The 20,252-nt window shown below is 26.1% G+C and overlaps 1 protein-coding gene and 1 long non-coding RNA gene across 3 annotated transcripts in view; one reads left to right on the plus strand and one right to left on the minus strand.

Moving 5' to 3' along the window:
* Positions 1-20,252, plus strand: part of LOC105423794 (uncharacterized) — a 103,341-nt gene that overhangs the window by 29,720 nt on the left and 53,369 nt on the right. The window contains exons 1-4 of one of the 2 annotated variants that reach the window (XM_089081410.1): positions 798-940; positions 1,141-1,237; positions 1,311-1,437; positions 1,951-2,128. The exons of the other annotated variant lie outside the window; for it this stretch is intronic. Coding sequence (XP_088937536.1) covers positions 1,398-1,437; positions 1,951-2,128 — 218 coding nt within the window. The 5' untranslated portion in view covers positions 798-940; positions 1,141-1,237; positions 1,311-1,397. Of the gene's footprint in view, positions 1-797; positions 941-1,140; positions 1,238-1,310; positions 1,438-1,950; positions 2,129-20,252 lie in introns of those variants that run through there. 2 annotated transcript variants of the gene reach the window in all.
* Positions 449-19,966, minus strand: LOC148935240 (uncharacterized). Its single transcript, XR_016140326.1, has 2 exons — positions 19,863-19,966; positions 449-947 (listed from the first exon to the last, which is right to left on the minus strand). It is a non-coding gene; the product is annotated as an uncharacterized LOC148935240 (long non-coding RNA).

A 20,252-nucleotide genomic window follows, 5' to 3' on the forward strand; every position in this document is an offset into this window, starting at 1 on the left:
AGCAGTAAACTTTATGGAAAATAAAACAATAAAATTCTAGAAATTTATAAAATGAGATTAGAATACAAAAAAAAATATAATATTATAACTTAAGAATTAAAAATTAAATTATGTGCGTGCGTGCGTGCGTACATGCGCACACGCATGTGCGTAATCTCAAAATGTTAAATATAAATATATTTCGTGATTGCTGAATATAGTAATTCCAATTGAGATGAAATCATTTAAGTTGGTCTAAAAATACTTGTTATTTTAGGAATATTATTTTATAAAGAGCATGTTGTTACTTAAACAAATTACTTTAAGCCAATACTCATGGTCCATTCTTATTTCAAGATTATTTTAAGTAATATCTTAAGATGTTAACACGGTTTTGTGATTGAGAAATATTTCAAATTTGTACTTAAGGTAAGTCTTAAATATAAAAATAAATTATAATACAGTCCGAATTATAGATACATATATGCTGATTTTATACATTTACATTTATATCGATTTATGCAAAAAATAATAGCTTGCTATAATGAAAGTCTGAAACTAGCTGATTGTTTTTCTCTCAGATCTTATGTTGTCTCCTGATCCGCACTGGTGGCAACAGGCACGCGCCACTCAAGGAGTTTCCTATTCATCTTCATGATTCTCGAAGACGTGTACAAGTATATCATACAAGGCAAATGGCACGCGAGACTTCCGGCACCAGTCCCTGGTTCACCTTTGTAACGACGTCTCTCGTGCTCGGAGTATCGGGTTTATGGTTCATTATTCCTTTGAAAATCGAGATCGCAATTGAATAGCAAGAGCGGAAGTAACGGACGCCCCCCCCCCCCGTGCATTTGTATACGAGTGCATCGCGCCAAAACCCCTTTTTTGTTTATCGTCTCTATGGCTTGGTGAAGATGACTGGAAACGCGAGCAGAAGACCACCTCAATGGAAGTGCATGTAATAACTATAATGAAAACACAAATTTTATATGGAGTATAAAATTAATAAATCATATTATAATATCATTATTAGAATTATCCTAAATTTTGATTAGATTTGAATTTTCAAGTGTTCAAGAAGCTCTTTGAAATTATATTTTAAAAATTAAAAAAATGCTATACATGTAATTTAATTATATTGTTTTTGTGGTATTACAGAATGTTTTCCAGCTCAATTTCATTTGCGGGTTCCATGTGAAAACGTACATGACGAAAATCATGGGCACATAGAATAATTTAAATTAGCCATGAAATAGTAAGACGATTGCTTTCTCGTTTTTTACATTCGTTATTTGACGCAATTATTGATTATTGACGACCGATTACAGAATGTGATGAGCTTGAATTATCAAATTAGTATCGACAAAGAATGTGCATATTGAAAATGAATATGACATAACGATGCAGCATAATACATGATGCAGCATAATATTCAAGTTCGCGAAAAGGAGAATTGTGAGTTTAATTAGTTGCTTTAATATTAGTTATTTATATCACACTTACGATGACAAAAGTTTACAACAATATAAGTCAACAAATATATAAGTCAACAAATTCTACTAATTTAATATGTTATCCAACGACGGCATTCCTGATTATACACGAATATTTGCATACAAACATAGACAATTATCAAAATTAATTAAGGATTAATTATTATTTCCTTCTTTATTCTTAATTTAATGTTAATAAACATAAAGATACTCGCTGTTATATATGATTTAAAATAATTATAATTTAATATTGTATTTGAATTTAATGCATCTACATTGTGCAAGTACGCAATATACATGATATAACATATTTATTTTATTGTTGATATAAATTATGTATTATGAATTAAATCCTTTATGGGAAAGACGAGTTTATTGCACATTTACGAAGACCGGTCACAGAGGATTCAGATTAGAGAAGAAAGAACGAGAAAAAAGAATCAGTGATAACGAAATGCTTCTGGTGCTTTAACAGGGGCTGCAACAGTTGACGGGTGGGAGAGAACACTAACCCCCCATAGACTGCGCAGCTGTGAACCCCCTGCTAACTCCGCCTTGTCTCGACGCATGTCGAACACCAGCGAATTCCAAGCGTTCATGTTGAACCCAGCGGGAACCGTTGCCATTTTGCACAGCCGCTCACATTTACTCGAGTATGTACATAGGCATCAACCTCTTTTCGACTTTTAACGTTTACTCATACGTGTTGCTAAACGATTTGTGAAATTCTACTGTTGGATAATTATTTATATTGATATAGAATACAGAATTTGAGTTTCATATTTCCTCTTCAATTATATGAATGTTGCAATAATTTATATGGTAATTATTTATTTTTATATTATATTTATAATATATATTTATATTATAAATTTTTTTCATTGTTCATACAATAGATAATTAAAACTTTTTACACATACAACAATATCACATATTTTACAAATTTTATAACTTTTATAGAAAAAACTAAAGAAAAAATTTTTTTCCTATCCCTTGAAAGTATTCCTTGATTAATATTGTTATAATCATAAATATGTGTAAAGTGCACACCGTATCTAACAAATACAATATTTAAAGTTGTTTTTCTGGAAAACAAATCTTTCTATTAAAAAGTTTAATTCGTATTTTCGATTTATTTCTTTATATAAAGTAAAGTAAGTTTCTATTTTGATAAGATTTCTTATTATTTTAATTACACCCAGAGAAAAATTATATTTAAATTGAAAAAATTTCTTTAACTTGATTAATTTAAAATTAATCAAGTTCGCGTAATAATTAAGTTAAAAATTTAAGTTGAAAATTTATTTGATTTCAAGAAATGACGTTATTAGCCTTTTTTAAGATAAATAAATTATTTGTTCAAATTATTTGTTTAAATAAAATAAATAATTGTTTAATTCGAGAAAAATATTGACAGAAATGTAAAAAATAATTTAGTTGTGGTTATTTTAAACCAAGAAAATTATTTCTTTAATGAAATAAAAGATTTTTTTAATTATATACGCTAAAGGCTCACGACTGCGCAAAAGTATATACGTATTTCTGTGCAGTCATATTTTTGGTTAATCACGCAGATGATTTGTAACTTGAAAAGGATCGCGAGAAGCGGTTAATGTTCTCTCGCGTCTGATCAAGCGATTTCTAAACTATTCTTGTTGTGCTTTCTCAAAATATTTTATTAAATATTTTGAGAGAACATAATTCCATATACTGTGATTTTTACGTGATTTATGAAAATTTTTTCAGTGAGTATTTTCAACGACACTAATCGTAAACAAAGAACATGCAACGCGATATTGATTATTTTATTAATTTTCAATTTAATCGCAAAGTTTGATAAAAAAGTGTGTGATGAAATTTTTTAATTACACGAAAAAAAAGTTTATATCTAATTATATATAATTATATCATATCAGATATAAATAATAACGTAAAATAAACGTAACATTTGTCACAAAATGTTATTGTCATAGATATATCGTCATTTAATTATAATTTTTAAGTCATTTTTAATGAATAAATAATGAAATAACATTATTAATTACTATGTTTATTAATTAATTATTAATTAATTATAATATAACTACAACTAAATAAGAAAAAATATTTCCCATATTTAATACAATTATTAACACATTTATAAACAAGTAAATAAAATATATACAACAATTTATAAACAATTTTCATAAAAATAATGATTATTATTAAACATAATAGATTCACGGCTCTATATATGTAATTAAATTATCTATAAGAATTACATATGCAATCGAGATTTTAAAATTGAGACTATATTTATACAATATAGTAACATTCATTAATTAAATCTCTATCATATTTTAAGCTAAAATGCTGTATTCACTTATTTCATCATTTCAGTAGCAGATTCCATCCCAATAACAGAAGTGAAGCGAGCATCGAGCAGGATTCAAATAAGATGGATGACCGGTTTAGGAAACATGCGATGATACGAGATAAAAGATATTTCATTACTTTCTCTCATTTTTTTCACTTATAGATCACGTATATTATAGATTTTCAATACTAGCAGTCAATATCGAAACGCAACCATAATTTTGTCGTTATAAGTATGCATATTTTAGTCTGTTCATATATAATCATAAACAAAAAAATTTTTTTTTAATATGATGTAAAGAAATTTTTTGTTACATATAAAAAATATATTTTATTTTTTAAAAAAAGATTTTCGTTGCACAAACTATTTCTTTAATCTCAATAAAAAGGAACAATCAAGAAATTTCTTCAAATCAAAAAAGATTTTCTTTGACTGTATAGCAATGCATAAATTTCTTTAATTCAAACAAATTTTTGTTGAATCTAAGAAACTTTTCTCTGGGCGTAACTATATTCTTAAAATATGTGAAATTGTTAAAAGATTTTGACACATCACACACACACGCACGCACGCACGCACACACACACACACACACACACACACGCGCGCGCGCGCGCGCGCGCGCGCGCGCGCGCGCGCGCACACACAAAACACATACATATATAACTTTATTGATTATTTCAAAGTTCGCAAAATGACAGAAAACTTTTATCCAATTTAATGTGCTCCGTCTACCAATTGGAAGATAATATGGTTTTTACTAATCACTGTACACATATAGGATGAATAATTTGATCACTTTAATTATTTCTATTTCTACTGAAGTAATTTCTATTTCTATTGAAGTAATTCAAATTCTTTTTTTTTTTTAGTATTTTCATTTAGAAAGATTTATAAATTGACGTGTGTTTCGATTTTGCGAGCTTTTTCTTTAATGTTCTAATAAAGCTTTTCTTAATAAAGTTTTCACTTTAATTTTTTTAAATGTAATCATATAATTTTTTGCATTATTTAATTCCTCTTTGATTATCCTATATGCAAAAATATTAAGATAAATTACAAATCTATAATCTAAAATCTAAAATATAATCTAAAATATATATAATATAAAAAAATCTATAATTAATCGGATATTTTATGCTTTATTCAATATATATATTTTCACATAATATAAAATATCTCATAAATAATTTATTTTTGGATAACTATTACTAACTTTTATGCACAATGTAATGAAATAAATTAATTGGTTTAAAGATATATACTTATTTTACAAAAATTATGTAATTCACAGTAAGGCAAATATATGGTAAGCGTATATATGTGTGTATATATATATTTAAATGTATACCCTTTTATATATATATATATATATATATGTTTTATTATAACCATATTATTAGTTGGTAGACGGAGCAGATTAAATTGAATAAAAGTTTTCTGTCATTTTGCGAACTTTGAAATAATCAATAAAGTTATATATGTATGTGTTTTGTGCGCGCGTGCGTGCATGCGCGCGCGTGCGTGTATGTGTGTGTGTGTGTGTGTGTGTGTGTGTGTGTGTGTGTGTGTGTTTTATATATATTTATGTTTTATATATATATATATAGATATATAAAACATTTATATAATATGTAAATATTATATATAATGTTATAATATATATATTAAAACTATTAATATATAAATATATAATATATAAATATATTAATATATAAATGAATATTATATATAATGTTGTAATATATATATATATATATATATATATATATATATATATATATATATATTAAAAATTATTAAATGACTGTACTATAAATAGATTCTGCATTATTTCTGTCATATCTCGAGACATTTTATGTTTAACAATCGTCAATGCTGGATTGTTATTTCACGCAAAGGTCTGTTTATTTCCAGACTTTTTTTAATTAATTACTCATTAATTATTGCGAAAACCACTTAACATTTAAAATGATAAAAAAACTTTTCTATTCAGAATAAATGACTTTATTTGCCCACAAAAAGTAATATTGTTATTACCAAATATTTTTTTAATTAATGTATACAAAGTATCTTATTTTAATTAACCCCAAGTAATTGATCTGTCTTATTACTTTATGTGTTCATTATTTTCGTCAAGTTATCAATTTTGTAATATTTTTAAAAAAATAGTATAACTTTACTAAAAAGTCGTAGAAAAATGTTTAACTAATGAATTTGTTAAGTAATAAATGAGTTATATATTTTTGTATGAATCAATCAATGTTTAAGCAACATATGAACGAATTTAAAAGAGAAAAAGATTTTCCCATTTTTGAGATCTATGTTCAACATTTGCTTATAATAACTTTTAAAATATTTTATGTAACCCAACTTATTTTTTTGATTATCAAAAGAAGAGATCAAACTTTAATTTGATCTTCGATTTATTTTGATACAATAACCTTTTTCTGAATTATTGCTATTTAAAAATATTGGAAACTTGCAGTCCGTTTTTTCATGAGTAAATACACACACACACACACACACACACACACACACACACACACACACACACGCACACGGATATGCATACGTGCGCGCGTGTGTGTATAATAACTTAAAAAACAATAATTACAAATGTTATGTATGTTGATTATTTGATTATCTCTAGAACGTCAATTTAAAATGGCAATATTTTAAGAATAAATAATTAAAATGTTAACATTTAACATTTAAATTTTTTTATATTTCTTACGATAAATTATGTAATTATTTTATAAATCATACGTTTTTCAATTCCGCTGATCGCAAAAGATCCAATTGCACTTCAAAGGTCCAATTTGGTAAATCTACCGGAAACTTTCTTAAAATTAAGCAATTCCTTCGAATGATTCGAGAGAAACTGCAGAGACGCAGTGTAAACTCGGCATATAACCGAACGACTTAACTTGGAATATCGTTGGAATACGCCAATCCTTTGATTCGTCGACTCGCAATTTCCTCCACACCCCTCACCGTCACACTGCTGCTCTCCAATTAACTTTAAATCACTCTCCTCCAAACCCTTCTCATAACGTGAAATTTCGAAATTCAGTCTCAATTCGTCTTGATTTACGCAAGAACATTATATTATGAACATTATATTATTCTTCTCACACATAGTATATTTTGGAATGTTTCATCAAAAGTCTCTCTAATAAAAGTTCTTTATTTATGTTTAGGTATTTTTTATAAGTTATGTTTTAAGAACCTTTAAAATGTTTAAATATTTAAAATAAAATTTATGTTTCTTTGTACTAAAAGTACAATTTTATTATAATTGATTAAATATTGTTTGACACTGTACAATATCAATAACTCAAATGTATATATTTTATATTCGAAATTAACAAAAATATAAATATTTTATACTTTTTGTTACAAGTACTGAAATACTTGCTGCATGTATAATTAAATCACATTTTTATACAAGAAATTTATTTTATTTAAAATCTTCAATGATAAGATATTTCAATAATGACAGCAATGAACAGTTTTGATATATTTTGATACACAATTTTGCTATTTCTTAAATAAGATAAAGAATGCTGTTACGAAAACCTGTTTTTGCTATACTCGAGAAAAGTAAATATCATTTCTTATAGTGTTTTGAGGTGAGAAATCCGTTAATATTAGTTAAAGTTATATCATATGACGGGAATATTGTGTGTGTGTGTGTGTGTGTGTGTGTGTGTGTGTGTGTGTGTGTGTGTGTGTGTGTGTGTGTGTGTGTGTGTGTGTGTGTGTGTGTGTGTGTGTATACACACACATAAAATTGAATTTAAACGCAGCAAAACAAGTAATATCATAGTCATTCGCAAGTTGATGATATACGATGTGATGGATGATACAGTGTGTTGATATATTATTTTGACATGATATATTATTTAAAAATATAAAACATCTTAAAAATATTTAATAGAAAAAATATCAGATGTAATAAACTATTTTGCGAATAATAGCGACGCCATGCATTTTCTCACGTTTAAATTCAATTTTTACATTTTACATATTTCTATCATGTTACGTAATTTTTAACTAACATCATTAGAATTCTCGCTTTAAAAAACTTAAGAAATGATATCTGTTTTACTTTTCTCATGTACAGCGAAAACAAATCTTTTCGTAATGCTTTCCAGACAGCACGCATGTATAAAAGACATCTAAAGACGTCTTATAAGAAACGTCTTTAAGACTACCAAAGATATCATAAATAGATCTTTAAATGATCCAAAAGATATCATAAATAGATCTTTAAATAGAACATGTCTTAAAGATGTCTTAAAAATTTTTCTTTTAAAGACGTTTTTAAGACTATATCAAAAAGACGTATTTTTGATATAGTCTTAAAGATATCTTTCCTAAGACATATATTCCATAACTTCAATCTGCCATTAATATAATCTCTAAAAGTTCCAAATAACAATTCCAAACACAGTTATTTACATTACCGATTGTAACATTTATAGAGAAGCGACTACATATTTATTGATTGGAATACATGACCAATTTCGATATAATGCAACCTTTAAAAATATTAGCAGTTAGTTTATCTAGTACTCCAATATTTTGTATTGTTATAATATACAACAACGCAATTAAGATGAAACTATTGAAATGACAAGAGCAAGAATACGAGACAGAAGGGAATTATTTGATAAATCAGTATATCAATGATTTAATATCTACATAATATTTCTAATGATAAAATTATTTCTAATTATAATAGATAGATCGTTATCAAAATTGTGTAACTATTATATCAATGATGTACCGATTTATTAAGTAATTCAAAATTCTGTCTTGTATTCTTCCTCTTGTGAATACTTTCCGTATAATTAACTTTTATGCCATTGTAAAATGTCTAAAAAATTTTAAATAATACATCTGAAGACATTTAAAAGATGTCATTCATTGAAAAATAAAATGTCTTTAAGACATCCCAAAGACGTTATAAACCAGGTCATAAGAGTCTTAAAGACATGTTAAAGACGTTTTTTTTTTTTATAATTTAGTAAGACGTCTTATAATATTTAAGACGTCTTTTAGATATCTTTAAGACGTTATAATGTTCTCTGAGTTTCTTTTCTTGTATTTGGTTAAGAGTCGTCTCATAAATGGAGACGACTTCATAGAATAATTAACTTCGAAACGTTGTGTAACATACGTTCATTACCTGATCGTAATACGAAGAGCGATTTGTGATTGAGTTATGAGACAGAGAGCAAGAGGGAATCTTCATAGTTGTTAATGTTAATTATATGTTAACTATTTATAGTTCATATCATGAAACTGCAAAGATGTGTGTATCACGCGCCCCTTTTCTTATTTATGTAAAAGAAATAATTTTATGCAAAAATTTCTATCTACAAAAATCTCTTTAGTAATAAATTTTATATTAGTACAAAAGATGTGATATCAAGAACGCCAACTTCTAATTTAATAAAATAAAAAAACTTTATAGTGAAATACATTTTATTTTGTAGTTCATTTTTATTTAAAAAGTCATTACATTATAAAAATGATATCAAAAAATGGCGCAAACTTTTAATTCTATAAAGTAAAAAAGAAACTTTGCAAGAGTGAAAAAAGACGTTATCAATCCAAAATTAATGTCAATTTGTAGTTGCCAATAAAATTTTATTGAATTATTGTACTTGTGTTTATATAAAAAATAAAATATAAAAAAATCTGATGTATAAGAAAAAAAAACGTACAAAAACTTGGCGCGCCCGGGTCGCATTAGAACGCGTACATACACACTTACTGTACACTTACTGTACATACACACTTATATTGCATTCTTACAATTCTTGAGATATACTTACATAAATGTTAATAAATTTGGTAAATATCTAGAAAAATGGAGCCTTCTTTAATGACCTCGACCTTGACATATGTTGTCAGAGTCACTATCCAGAGTGACCTTGAGAAGGTTTTAGATGGCAGTTACTGTTCGTTAAAAAGTTATTAACAAAAAAATAAATTCGTGAAGCAACATGGTAACAGTACACAAAGTGAAAATGAGTATTAATTGTGAGAATGTCATCGACCAAATGTAATCAAAACAAAGCGAGAAATCTATGTTGCGTGTGTACGTACTTTGGACAAAAACACAAATTCTTTGCTTTAAAAACAAAAATTATTTTCTTATATAAAGTAGAAGATTTTAAAGCAGAGAATTTATATGTTAAAATAGGAATACTAGGTATCTCCATAGGACGGGCGGAACATACTGTTTCTACGCGTACACTTTTTAACACGAAGCGAGATCCCACATGAGTTTACAATTTTTCGCAATTTTTAATCATTTTTAATCATTTTTATCATTGTGATACGGATTGGATCAGATCATTTTTTGATAACTTCCTCATTGGAAGGGGAGGGGCAGAACATACTGTTTCCACGTATACACGAAGCGAAGTATCATATGGGTCTGTCTAATAAAGAAACTAACATTCAATATTCTACATTTCTTAATTTTATAATTCTAATTATATATTTTTAACTTTAAATATCTCAGAAATTCTGAGAGACTGCCACCTAGTTGTTAAGGCAAAGTTACTCAGAGTCATGACCTTGACCAACATATGTCAAGGTCAAAGTCATTCGAGCTGTGTAAGTTTTTGTAAAGATTTACTGAATTTTACTAATTTTTTATTGTGGCTATTTTTGTTATTATGTTCTTAATTGTCTAGATGTGACTTGTTTCCTACTTATTAGATTCGTAAAAATGGGCGTTAGCTAAAATTATCTTCGAACATTATATGTAAAAGCATTTTTTTCACTTCTTTCAATAGCTGTCAAATCGTGTGTTTTCTGCCTAAACAGGCTTCACTTCACGTGCCTTTTGCAGTTATTTATTGACTATCAGGAAGGGAAAGGATAACAGCCATTTTCACAAGTGTCTTAAAGCTATATCAGGTATTATTTTAGTCAAATATCTCTTTATTTTGTAGCAAAGCTACAACAATAAACTTTATCGTGTTATTTCTCGTTTATGACGTCATAATTCCAATATGGCCACGATGACTATTCAGAAACTTTAAAATCAAACAAAACATATTAGTATGAATAACCAGCTCTAATCGAAGCTTGTTTTTAATTGATTATGTTTTCACATGTCGATCAATATTTTCTTATTATATTTCTTATTATTAATCCTTACAATCATCAACATTTAAAAATTCAAGACAAATTATATGAAATACATTGATGATTTATTTTCAATAAAAAAGTCGTATATAAAAACAATCCTTATTCGGTTATAACTGAATACTTGTGCTAATATTTCTTTAATAATTTTATATATTATTATTCAAATTCATCAAATTGCATGCAGAATAAATTTTCGGTTTTGAAAAATTCTAAGATAAAGAAAAAAGAGCAATAATATCGATATTAAATTGATCAATTTAATAATAATGCTTAACAAGCATCTAATGTAAAATGATGTCAATAATAAAACTTTCCTTCTTGAAAAACTGTTAAAAAAACTGTTAAAAGAATTATGAGATACAAGGTAAAAAAAAATAAAATAAAATAAAGTAAATAAAATATAATATATAAATATATAAAATATATAAAAAATATATAAAAATAATATAACACTATATATATATATATATATATATATATATATATATAAATAATCTTTTTTCCGCTCCTCTCTTTCTTTCTTAAGAGAGATAGAGAGGAGCGGAAAAAAGATTATTTAAAAATATTTTATATAGCTAGATATAGACAAAGATATAAGCAATATAGACAAAACTTACTAATATGCTGAAATACTTAATATTTTATTTAATTTTACTGGTATAATATTAGATTCTCAGGTGTTTTTTATGTTGGCTCATATTCGCCCAAATTTTCAATAGCAGTATTCTTGCCTGGACACCATCCAAATGAATTGTCTGAATAAAAATTATTTTAATAAAATATATTATTAAAAAGTTTTAATAATGATATTAATATATAATAATGTATAATTATCAATAAAGTTAAATTAACTAATTAATTAATAAGAATATTATATATATATATATATATATATATATATATATGGTTTGGTTTTATGTAAATCTTGTATATTACTTTAATAAACTTAAGGCTTCTGCTGATTATATATATTTAAATATATAATAATAATATAATTATTATGTTATTATAATTATATTATTATTATTATTAATAGAGATTGTAATAAAAACAGTAAAATTTATCTGTAACAATTATGAAGAAGTGTCTTCTTTCTTCTCTCTTCTATTCTCTTTTCTCTATTTCATTGTCAATTAACCTCTTAAATAAAATTTTTCAATATACGAAGCTGTCAAATTTCTTTAATGACAGCCACTCATAAAATTCATGAAATTAGCGCAACAAGAAAACCAATCGGCATCGCGGAAAAGCGCGATCTTCTTCCAAACAATTCTTTCCTTTTTAAAAATAATTAAAAATATTTTCAACCTTTTTTAAGATTATACGCTCTTCCGCGACATGACACGAGCTGTCATCGATTATCATCGCCGCGAAACTGAGGTGATCTCAACTGCCAACATCGACCGACCAATCGCGGAAAAGAGGCAACAATGCCTTCGATACATACGAACATACACTTCTCGCATCTACACGGATTTTTTTATTAGGGATTTGAAACATTTTTATACTTTATATATACTAGAAAGAACATACAATCAGTAATTATTTTTTAATAATCTTTTGTAAAAAAAATATATACATTTTTTTTGCTTCTTTAGATCATTTTTTCTTATTTTAATTTGTGCATCATCAATGTCTATCCATCCATTAGATATTTTATCTCTACATATACTTGTATAATGACCATCTTTAATAGATGATTCATGAAAAATGGCATTCATTACCTTATAAATTACCCCTACTGATATTATAGTTGTTGGTACTGCACGCAAATTAAATTGATCTATTTTTATTAATTTTGTTCTATTTTGTTTTTTGAAAATAATCATAAAGGAATGATAAGTATTTCTCAGGTCAATGTTAATTCACTTTTAAATATTGTATTTTCCTTGTACAATTTTTATATAAGTTATGAGAATGATACCATCTCAAAAAGGTAATATTTAATAAATTATTAAGAGTGTAACTGTTTTTAAATTAGTAATGGGAATTGAAATAAGAATATTATCATTAGTCAATAAAATTGTATTATCACAAGTTTTGCACCGTATAGTGAAACGTATTTGAGATTATCTAGATTTTTTTATATAATCATATTTTTCACAGATAGCTATGAAAAATTCAGATGCATCTTGTTTTACACAGCTGGAAAAATTATCTCCTAAACCTTGTACCTGTAAATGTATTCAAATCAGATATTCCGTTTTCATATCGATTCATTAATATAATCTAAATTTAATTTATCACATTCAAAAATTTGTTTGTTATTAACATTTAAATGCAAAAGACATTGCAAAACTGCATTTGCGTAAGATGAAACTTTATCCTTATTTACAACTTATTTATAACTATATCCTTATAAAGGCTACATGTTCGTTAACCTTTTTGCAGAATATGTATTATTGAGCAATGAGACTGATATTAATTAGCCTTTTTGCAAAAAGTCTCAAATACGTCAGTTTAATTGAGGAAAGATTATTGTTTTCGTAAAAAGGCGCCGTTTTGCATAAAAGCTAGCATTATTGTAAAAAGACTAATTTCGCAAAGAAACTGCGACAGATATAATATAAAACAGTGATAGCCGGCATAAGTATAGATAAAATCTTGTAAAATCGATAAAATCTTGTAGATTCGATAATACAACGAACTAAATGATTTATTTTTTTCGCATGCTCATATACGTGGGAGAGGATAAAGAAGAAGGAGAAGAAGCGAAAGAGGCAGACAATAAAATATTAAATATAATAATTATTATTTAAAATATTAAATTATTTAATTTAAATATAATTTTAAATATATTGAAAAATATGTTAAATTAATGTTAAAAGTTAATTAATAAAAATGTAATAAATGTTAAATCAAAATTACATTATATAATATATATTATATTATATTATGTTATATAATATGTATATATATATATATATATATATAATATAATATGTTATATAATAATAACAAATACATTAGAGTGTATTATATATTACAGTATTACTTGCTTATATGTGACATACATTATATTTTCTTTTTTATTAGTACATACAACTTCACATGAAAGATATCTGTCAAAGATATATCAAAAAAATGCGTTGCAAAAGCTTATATAGAGGCATTCCTCTTGTGACAGAAAAAAAAAGTCACGATCGACGACAAGGACGTTTCTTAAAATTTTTTTTTTTTTGAACTTTACCAATTTAAACTTTATGTCACGATAGTTTGTCTTAGTTTGTAGAACATGAAAAAAAAAATAATACTTTTCTTATTTAATTTGATATTCGATTAAGCATAATTAAAATTTAATCGATGCAGTCATTGTTGAGATATGTAGTTGCTGATAAAATGTAGACCGAGTTCATCCCGGGATCTCGCGTAAAAAAAGCCGCGAACTTCGTTGTGCGTGAACTTGGCGTCGAGACATCCGTGTCGCTTGATTATTAATTGTTAGAGAATGAAATGATGAAATGGTGAAAAGGGACTTGAAAATAAGTTTAATCCGAGACAAAAGTAATTTTACAAATTTTTATTTCTTCTTAAAAACCTTTACTTTTAAATATAATTTTAGCAATTTCTTATGACGCAAATAATTTCTTTTTATGAGATTTTATTATAAAAAGTAAATCAAATTTTATATCAGTACTGTATTATTAATTGCACCAAAATTGTTTATACAGGATGTCCCAAAAAATGGCCAAGTCGTCATATGCAGGAGCCGACTAAATTAAGTCGAAAAGTCCTGTACTATTTTGCGATTTTCGCAAAAATTAACGAATAATTAACGACTTATTAATTTATGAAAATAGTCAAATTGCAAGCGTGTGGTGAAATAGGACCGCCCAGTGAGAGATATATGTAACGTAGAAGAAAGCGTAGTCACTGCAGCTTGTAATCAACAACTCCACACGTACCTAGCGATGGCGAACGAGTATCTTACTGGACGGTCCTCTCTCACCGTGCGCTTGGAATTTGACTATTTTCATAAATTAATTATTCGTTAACTATTGCGAAAATCGCAAAATAATACAAGATTCAGTTTAGTCCATTCCACCTACATATGACGACACCCTGTATAAATTAAGTTTTATACATAGTTATAAATTAAAATTTATATAGGATAGTAGCTACTATCCTATACAGCTAAGTCCATATAAGTGGCTACTTCTTTTTCGTAAATCAAAGAAAATAGATTTAATAATTGATGTAAAATATATCGTCACTATCATAGTCAATTCGTAATACGAGAATTAGAATAGTAGAATAGAAATTAATCATATTGTAAAAATGAAAAAAAAGTAGTTGTCTGTGAAACTTCAGACTAATAAAATTTGTATAATTTGTGAAATAATTTTGTTATATTGTATTTGTTATGAAGAATTCTACAACTTTTATTATATCGAAATATTCATGTTGCTTTGAAAAAGTGCATGTTCTCTGTTATTTACAATATAGATTATTTTTATAAGTTAATACTTTTATAAGTAATTTTTATAATTACTATATATTTATGAAAGTTTAGTTGAAACCATTGAATTTGATATTATATTTGTTTTAGAGCCATTTCTTTTAGTTTATGTAATAAAAGAGGATAGCTTATACAGGGATACTCTGTATATAAATTTAAATTATAATTAAATTTTATAAAGTAATAAAATATGTCACGTTTTTTGGAAGTTAAATTCGATTAAGAAATATATTAAATTAACAATATTTTAAAACAGAATTATAATTCATAAAAAAGTTAGACTAGAAATTTTGGAGTACACCTTATTTTCTTAATATGAGGAGTAATAATTTGAATTTATCAGCAAGCATATCCGAAGAAGACTGGTGATTGATGTAGCTTGTACACGCAAAATTGCTATCTCTATCTATTTTCAATTTATTATTTCAGAATGTTCATATAAAGAATTTATTGATCGAATCGTAGCGTCTGTTGTTTCGAAATCCATTATTTTAATATAAGAAATGCATTATTATACACCCATTTATTTATGCTGAATTTTTTATAGAAAATCTATTAAAAAAATAAAATATATTAAAAAATAATATATTAAATAATATATTAAAAATATATTAAAAAATAAAATTTATGTTAAAGATTTTTCCAATTTATTGAAAAAATGAAGAGACTTATGAGCGTACAAGCTAGATATCGGTGCTAAAATGTTATCCAATAAAATAAAAAATGTAAACAAACAAACTTCGGTCATCTTCAATATAGACAAAAATTATTTTATAACCTTGATAATTTCTTCTTGAGTTAATATCTTACTGACTGATCTTTTGTAAAAGAGACAATTGTATAAAACAGCTGTGTTCAAAAATATAAAAATATGTCTGTTCATTATAAATATATAAATATATAAACACTTTAGACTATAAGTTAGCTAAATAAATGACTCTAAGTAAATCCATCATAATTATATTACAATTATAAATTAGTGTCAATTATAATATCAGTGTATTTATCACAGCAGTTGTTTGTCAAAAAATAAAATAATTTTTGTTTGAAGATAGCTTGAGTTTGACCAAAATATTTGCTTTTTACGTTTTTTCATTGAACAATCTATATTTTAGTATTGGCATTCAGTTTATGTTCATAAGCTTTTCTAATCCAATTGATTTTTAATCCATTAAACTTTGCCTATTTTATTTTTAATTTTCATTTATATTATGAATAATATAGAAAATTATAAATTATATATAATTTTTTAAAAATATGATAGATTATTTTAAATTACTAAAGCCATCCGTATTTACAATTATTTTAATTTTAATTAATTAAATTTATTTCTCTTACAAATAACAATTATAAATATTCCTAACGTCTTCAATAATACTTATTATTTTAATCTTAAAGACTTAAAATAAAAGTGTAAAGAAAAAGAATCAAGAGACACGAATGGTGTCTCGAGTCAAGTTCACGCGCAACGAAGTTCGCATAGAACAACGGCGAGACGCCCGTGACTATCTTTATACGAGACCCCGGGATGAACTCGGTCTACATTTTATCAGCAACTACATATCTTAACAACGACTGCATCAATTAAGTTCTAACTACGTTTAATCAAGTATCAAATTATATAAGAAAAGTGTTATTTTTTTTTTCTGTTCTACAAACTGAAATATCACGACACAAAATTCAAATTGGTAAAGTTTAAGAAACGTCCTGATCATCGATCATGACTTTCTTTTTTCTGTCGCAAGAGGCGCTAGTAAACGTCTTTGTATGACAGTTCAGCGTTTATTTTTTTGATATATCTTTGACAGATGCCTTTCGTGTAAAGTTGTATTTATTAAAGAGAAGACATAACGTGTATCACATATAATAATAATGCTGTAATATATAATTAAATATTACTTTTTCGGGGTGGTATCACTCTCATCACCTATGTAAAAATTGTATAGAGAAAGATACAATATTTAAAAATGAATTAACATTGACATGAGAAACTTATCATTTATTTACAAATATTTTCAGAACAAAACGGTAAATTAATAAAAATAATCAATTTGATTTGCGTGCAGTATCAATCACTACAATATCAGTAGGGGGCCAATTTTAAAGTAATGAATTTTTTATCATGAATCATCTATTGAAGATGGTCATTATACAAATATATGTAAAGATGAAATGTCTAATGGATAGATAGACATTGATGATGCGCAAATTAACAAAAGAAAATGACCTACAGGAATAAAAAATGTGTATATTAAAAAATAATTACTGATTGTATATTCTTTCTAGTATATATAAAGTATAAATATGTCTCAAATATGCTATAATTGAAATAATTGATATTATTAGTTACTAGAAAAAATGAGTGATATCCTATCAAAATTATTTTTTAAAAAAGATAAAAAATAACAAATCTATCACGCGCCCATTTTCTTATTTATGTAAAAGAAAGAATTTTAAAATTCTATCTATAAAAATTTTTTTAGTAATAAATTTTATATTGGTACAAAAGATATGATATGAAGAACTGACATCAACTTCTAATTTAATAAAGTAAAAAAATTTTACAGTGAAATACATTTTATTTTATAGTTCATTTTTATTTAAAAAGTTTCGTTTTATTATTTCTACAAAAAACATGATATCAAAAAATGGCGCAAACTTTTAATCCTACAAAATAAAAAAAGAAACTTTGCAAACGTGAAAAAAGATGTTATCAATCGAAAATTAATGTCAATTTGTAGTTGCCAATAAAATTTTATTGAATTATTGTACTTGTGTTTATATAAAAATAAAATATAAAAGAAAGTCTGATGTACAAAAAAAAAACGACATACAAAAACTTGGCGTGCCCGGGTCACATTAAAACACGTACGTACACACTTACTGTATTATATTGCACCCTTACTATTTATTTTTTTACATTAATAATGTAAATATTACTTTTAAAAATATTTATAAATAACACTTTTTATATAATTTTTATTTGTATAATTTTTTTAAACATTACACGTAAACATATAATATTAAAAAAAGTTTATTAATAAATATTAAAATTTATGTGCGTTCATACTGGATAATATTCTAATAAAATAAATTCTATAGTTTCTTGCATTATATATGTTGGCGCCAGTTCTTGATATCACATTTTTTGTATAAAATTACTATTAAAAAGACTTTTGTAGATAAAAATTTTTGTATAAATTTTTTGTATTTTCTTTTACATAAATTTTTTATATTTTCTTTTACATAAATAAGAAAAGGAGCATAAATTTGGCGTTACTTTTTATCTTTTTAAAAAGGTAATTTTGTAAGTAACTAATAGAAAAAGCAATATGATTAATAAAAACGATAAAAAAATTAATAAAAAAAGAAAACAATGCTTTCATAATGAAATGGCAAACTAAAATTGTTTGAAAAGTATTTTACGTAACAAAAATGGAACGACATTTAATTGCTTGTAACTTCTTAATTGTTTCTTTGATTATAATAAAAAGTAAACAATTTCAAGAGAGCAAAATCTTCATGATCAAAACGGGTCAAAGAATAGAAGAAGATAATTAACAAACTGATAATGAAATGAGCAAATTTGCAAAACCATTTCAAGTTTCTTCCAACCCTTTCAACTTTCTTTAAGTTTGAAGGTATTTATTCATCGTCGTTAATAGTTTACTGGAGGTGATTGGATTCTTCGGATCATTTGTAACCGCATCGGTAAACTTTGTACATTTAGTGCCTGTAGGTTAATCCCTATCTTTAAATTGTTCACGAAAGGATTGTCGCATTATCGAACAAGTTACAGAAGTGGTTTTTAGTTTTACGTATTCTGCACCTTATATACAAGATTTATTTGCAATCGTTTTGCAATCGTTTTATTCATTTTGTTTCTTAATGTTAAATTTACATTACATTATCATTTTTCATGGAAAATTTAAATACTTTTGAAAAAGAACTTTATGTGCGTGCGTGCGCGCGCGTGTATGTGTGTTTGTATTTCAATTTTGCATGCATTCTATTTAAAAGATTGTTAGATTTCTTATACCAATTGGACATATATAAAATATTTATCATGTATGTAAAGGCATATGTGCTAACGCAACAGAGTATTGTAATATTTTCAATTATCATATTTTTAATGCCGTAGCATTATTATATTTTATAATTTTATTCTTTCATTTTTCAACTTTTTATTCAATTATTTATCACAAATCTTTTTTGTGTTTTAATACTTAATATTTTTAAAATAAGTGCATATTTTGATAAAATTTAATTCTTTATTTACAAAAGCAAGCTCCAAATAACAATGGTAACTGCATTGATTGAGTAGCATCAAGAAAACAAAATGGTTTCTGGTCGACCATGCTATGTTTGGATTGATTTAAATTGATAGAATTACCGAGTGCCACGAGTCTTGGTAGCGGGAAACGATACTGATTGCCACAGCCGCTCGTTAAATACTGTAACAATACTTGCCCCTACCATGATATGGTCTCTACCTCTCGTTTCTTGCACTCTTGCGCGACTGACTGAGTCTCCACCAATCTGTTCTCGTTCATCCCCTCTTTTAACAATTTATTCTGTCTCTGTCGATCTAAGTATGATATAAAAGAGGATGGGACGAAAGAGATGGATTGATGCAATACAAAAAAGCAGGATAGAAATATAGCTTTAGATAGCATGCGAGAGGAGAAAAAACGCAAAGAGAGAGAGGCACGAGATAGGACAAAGAAGACAGGAGAAGCGTGAGAATGGGAAGGAGGATGAGACAGATTGAAACTAGTAGAAA

This window comes from Pogonomyrmex barbatus, unplaced genomic scaffold (assembly GCF_055798465.1).
Source record: "Pogonomyrmex barbatus isolate J1 unplaced genomic scaffold, ASM5579846v1 scaffold5, whole genome shotgun sequence".
NCBI lineage: Eukaryota > Metazoa > Arthropoda > Insecta > Hymenoptera > Formicidae > Pogonomyrmex > Pogonomyrmex barbatus.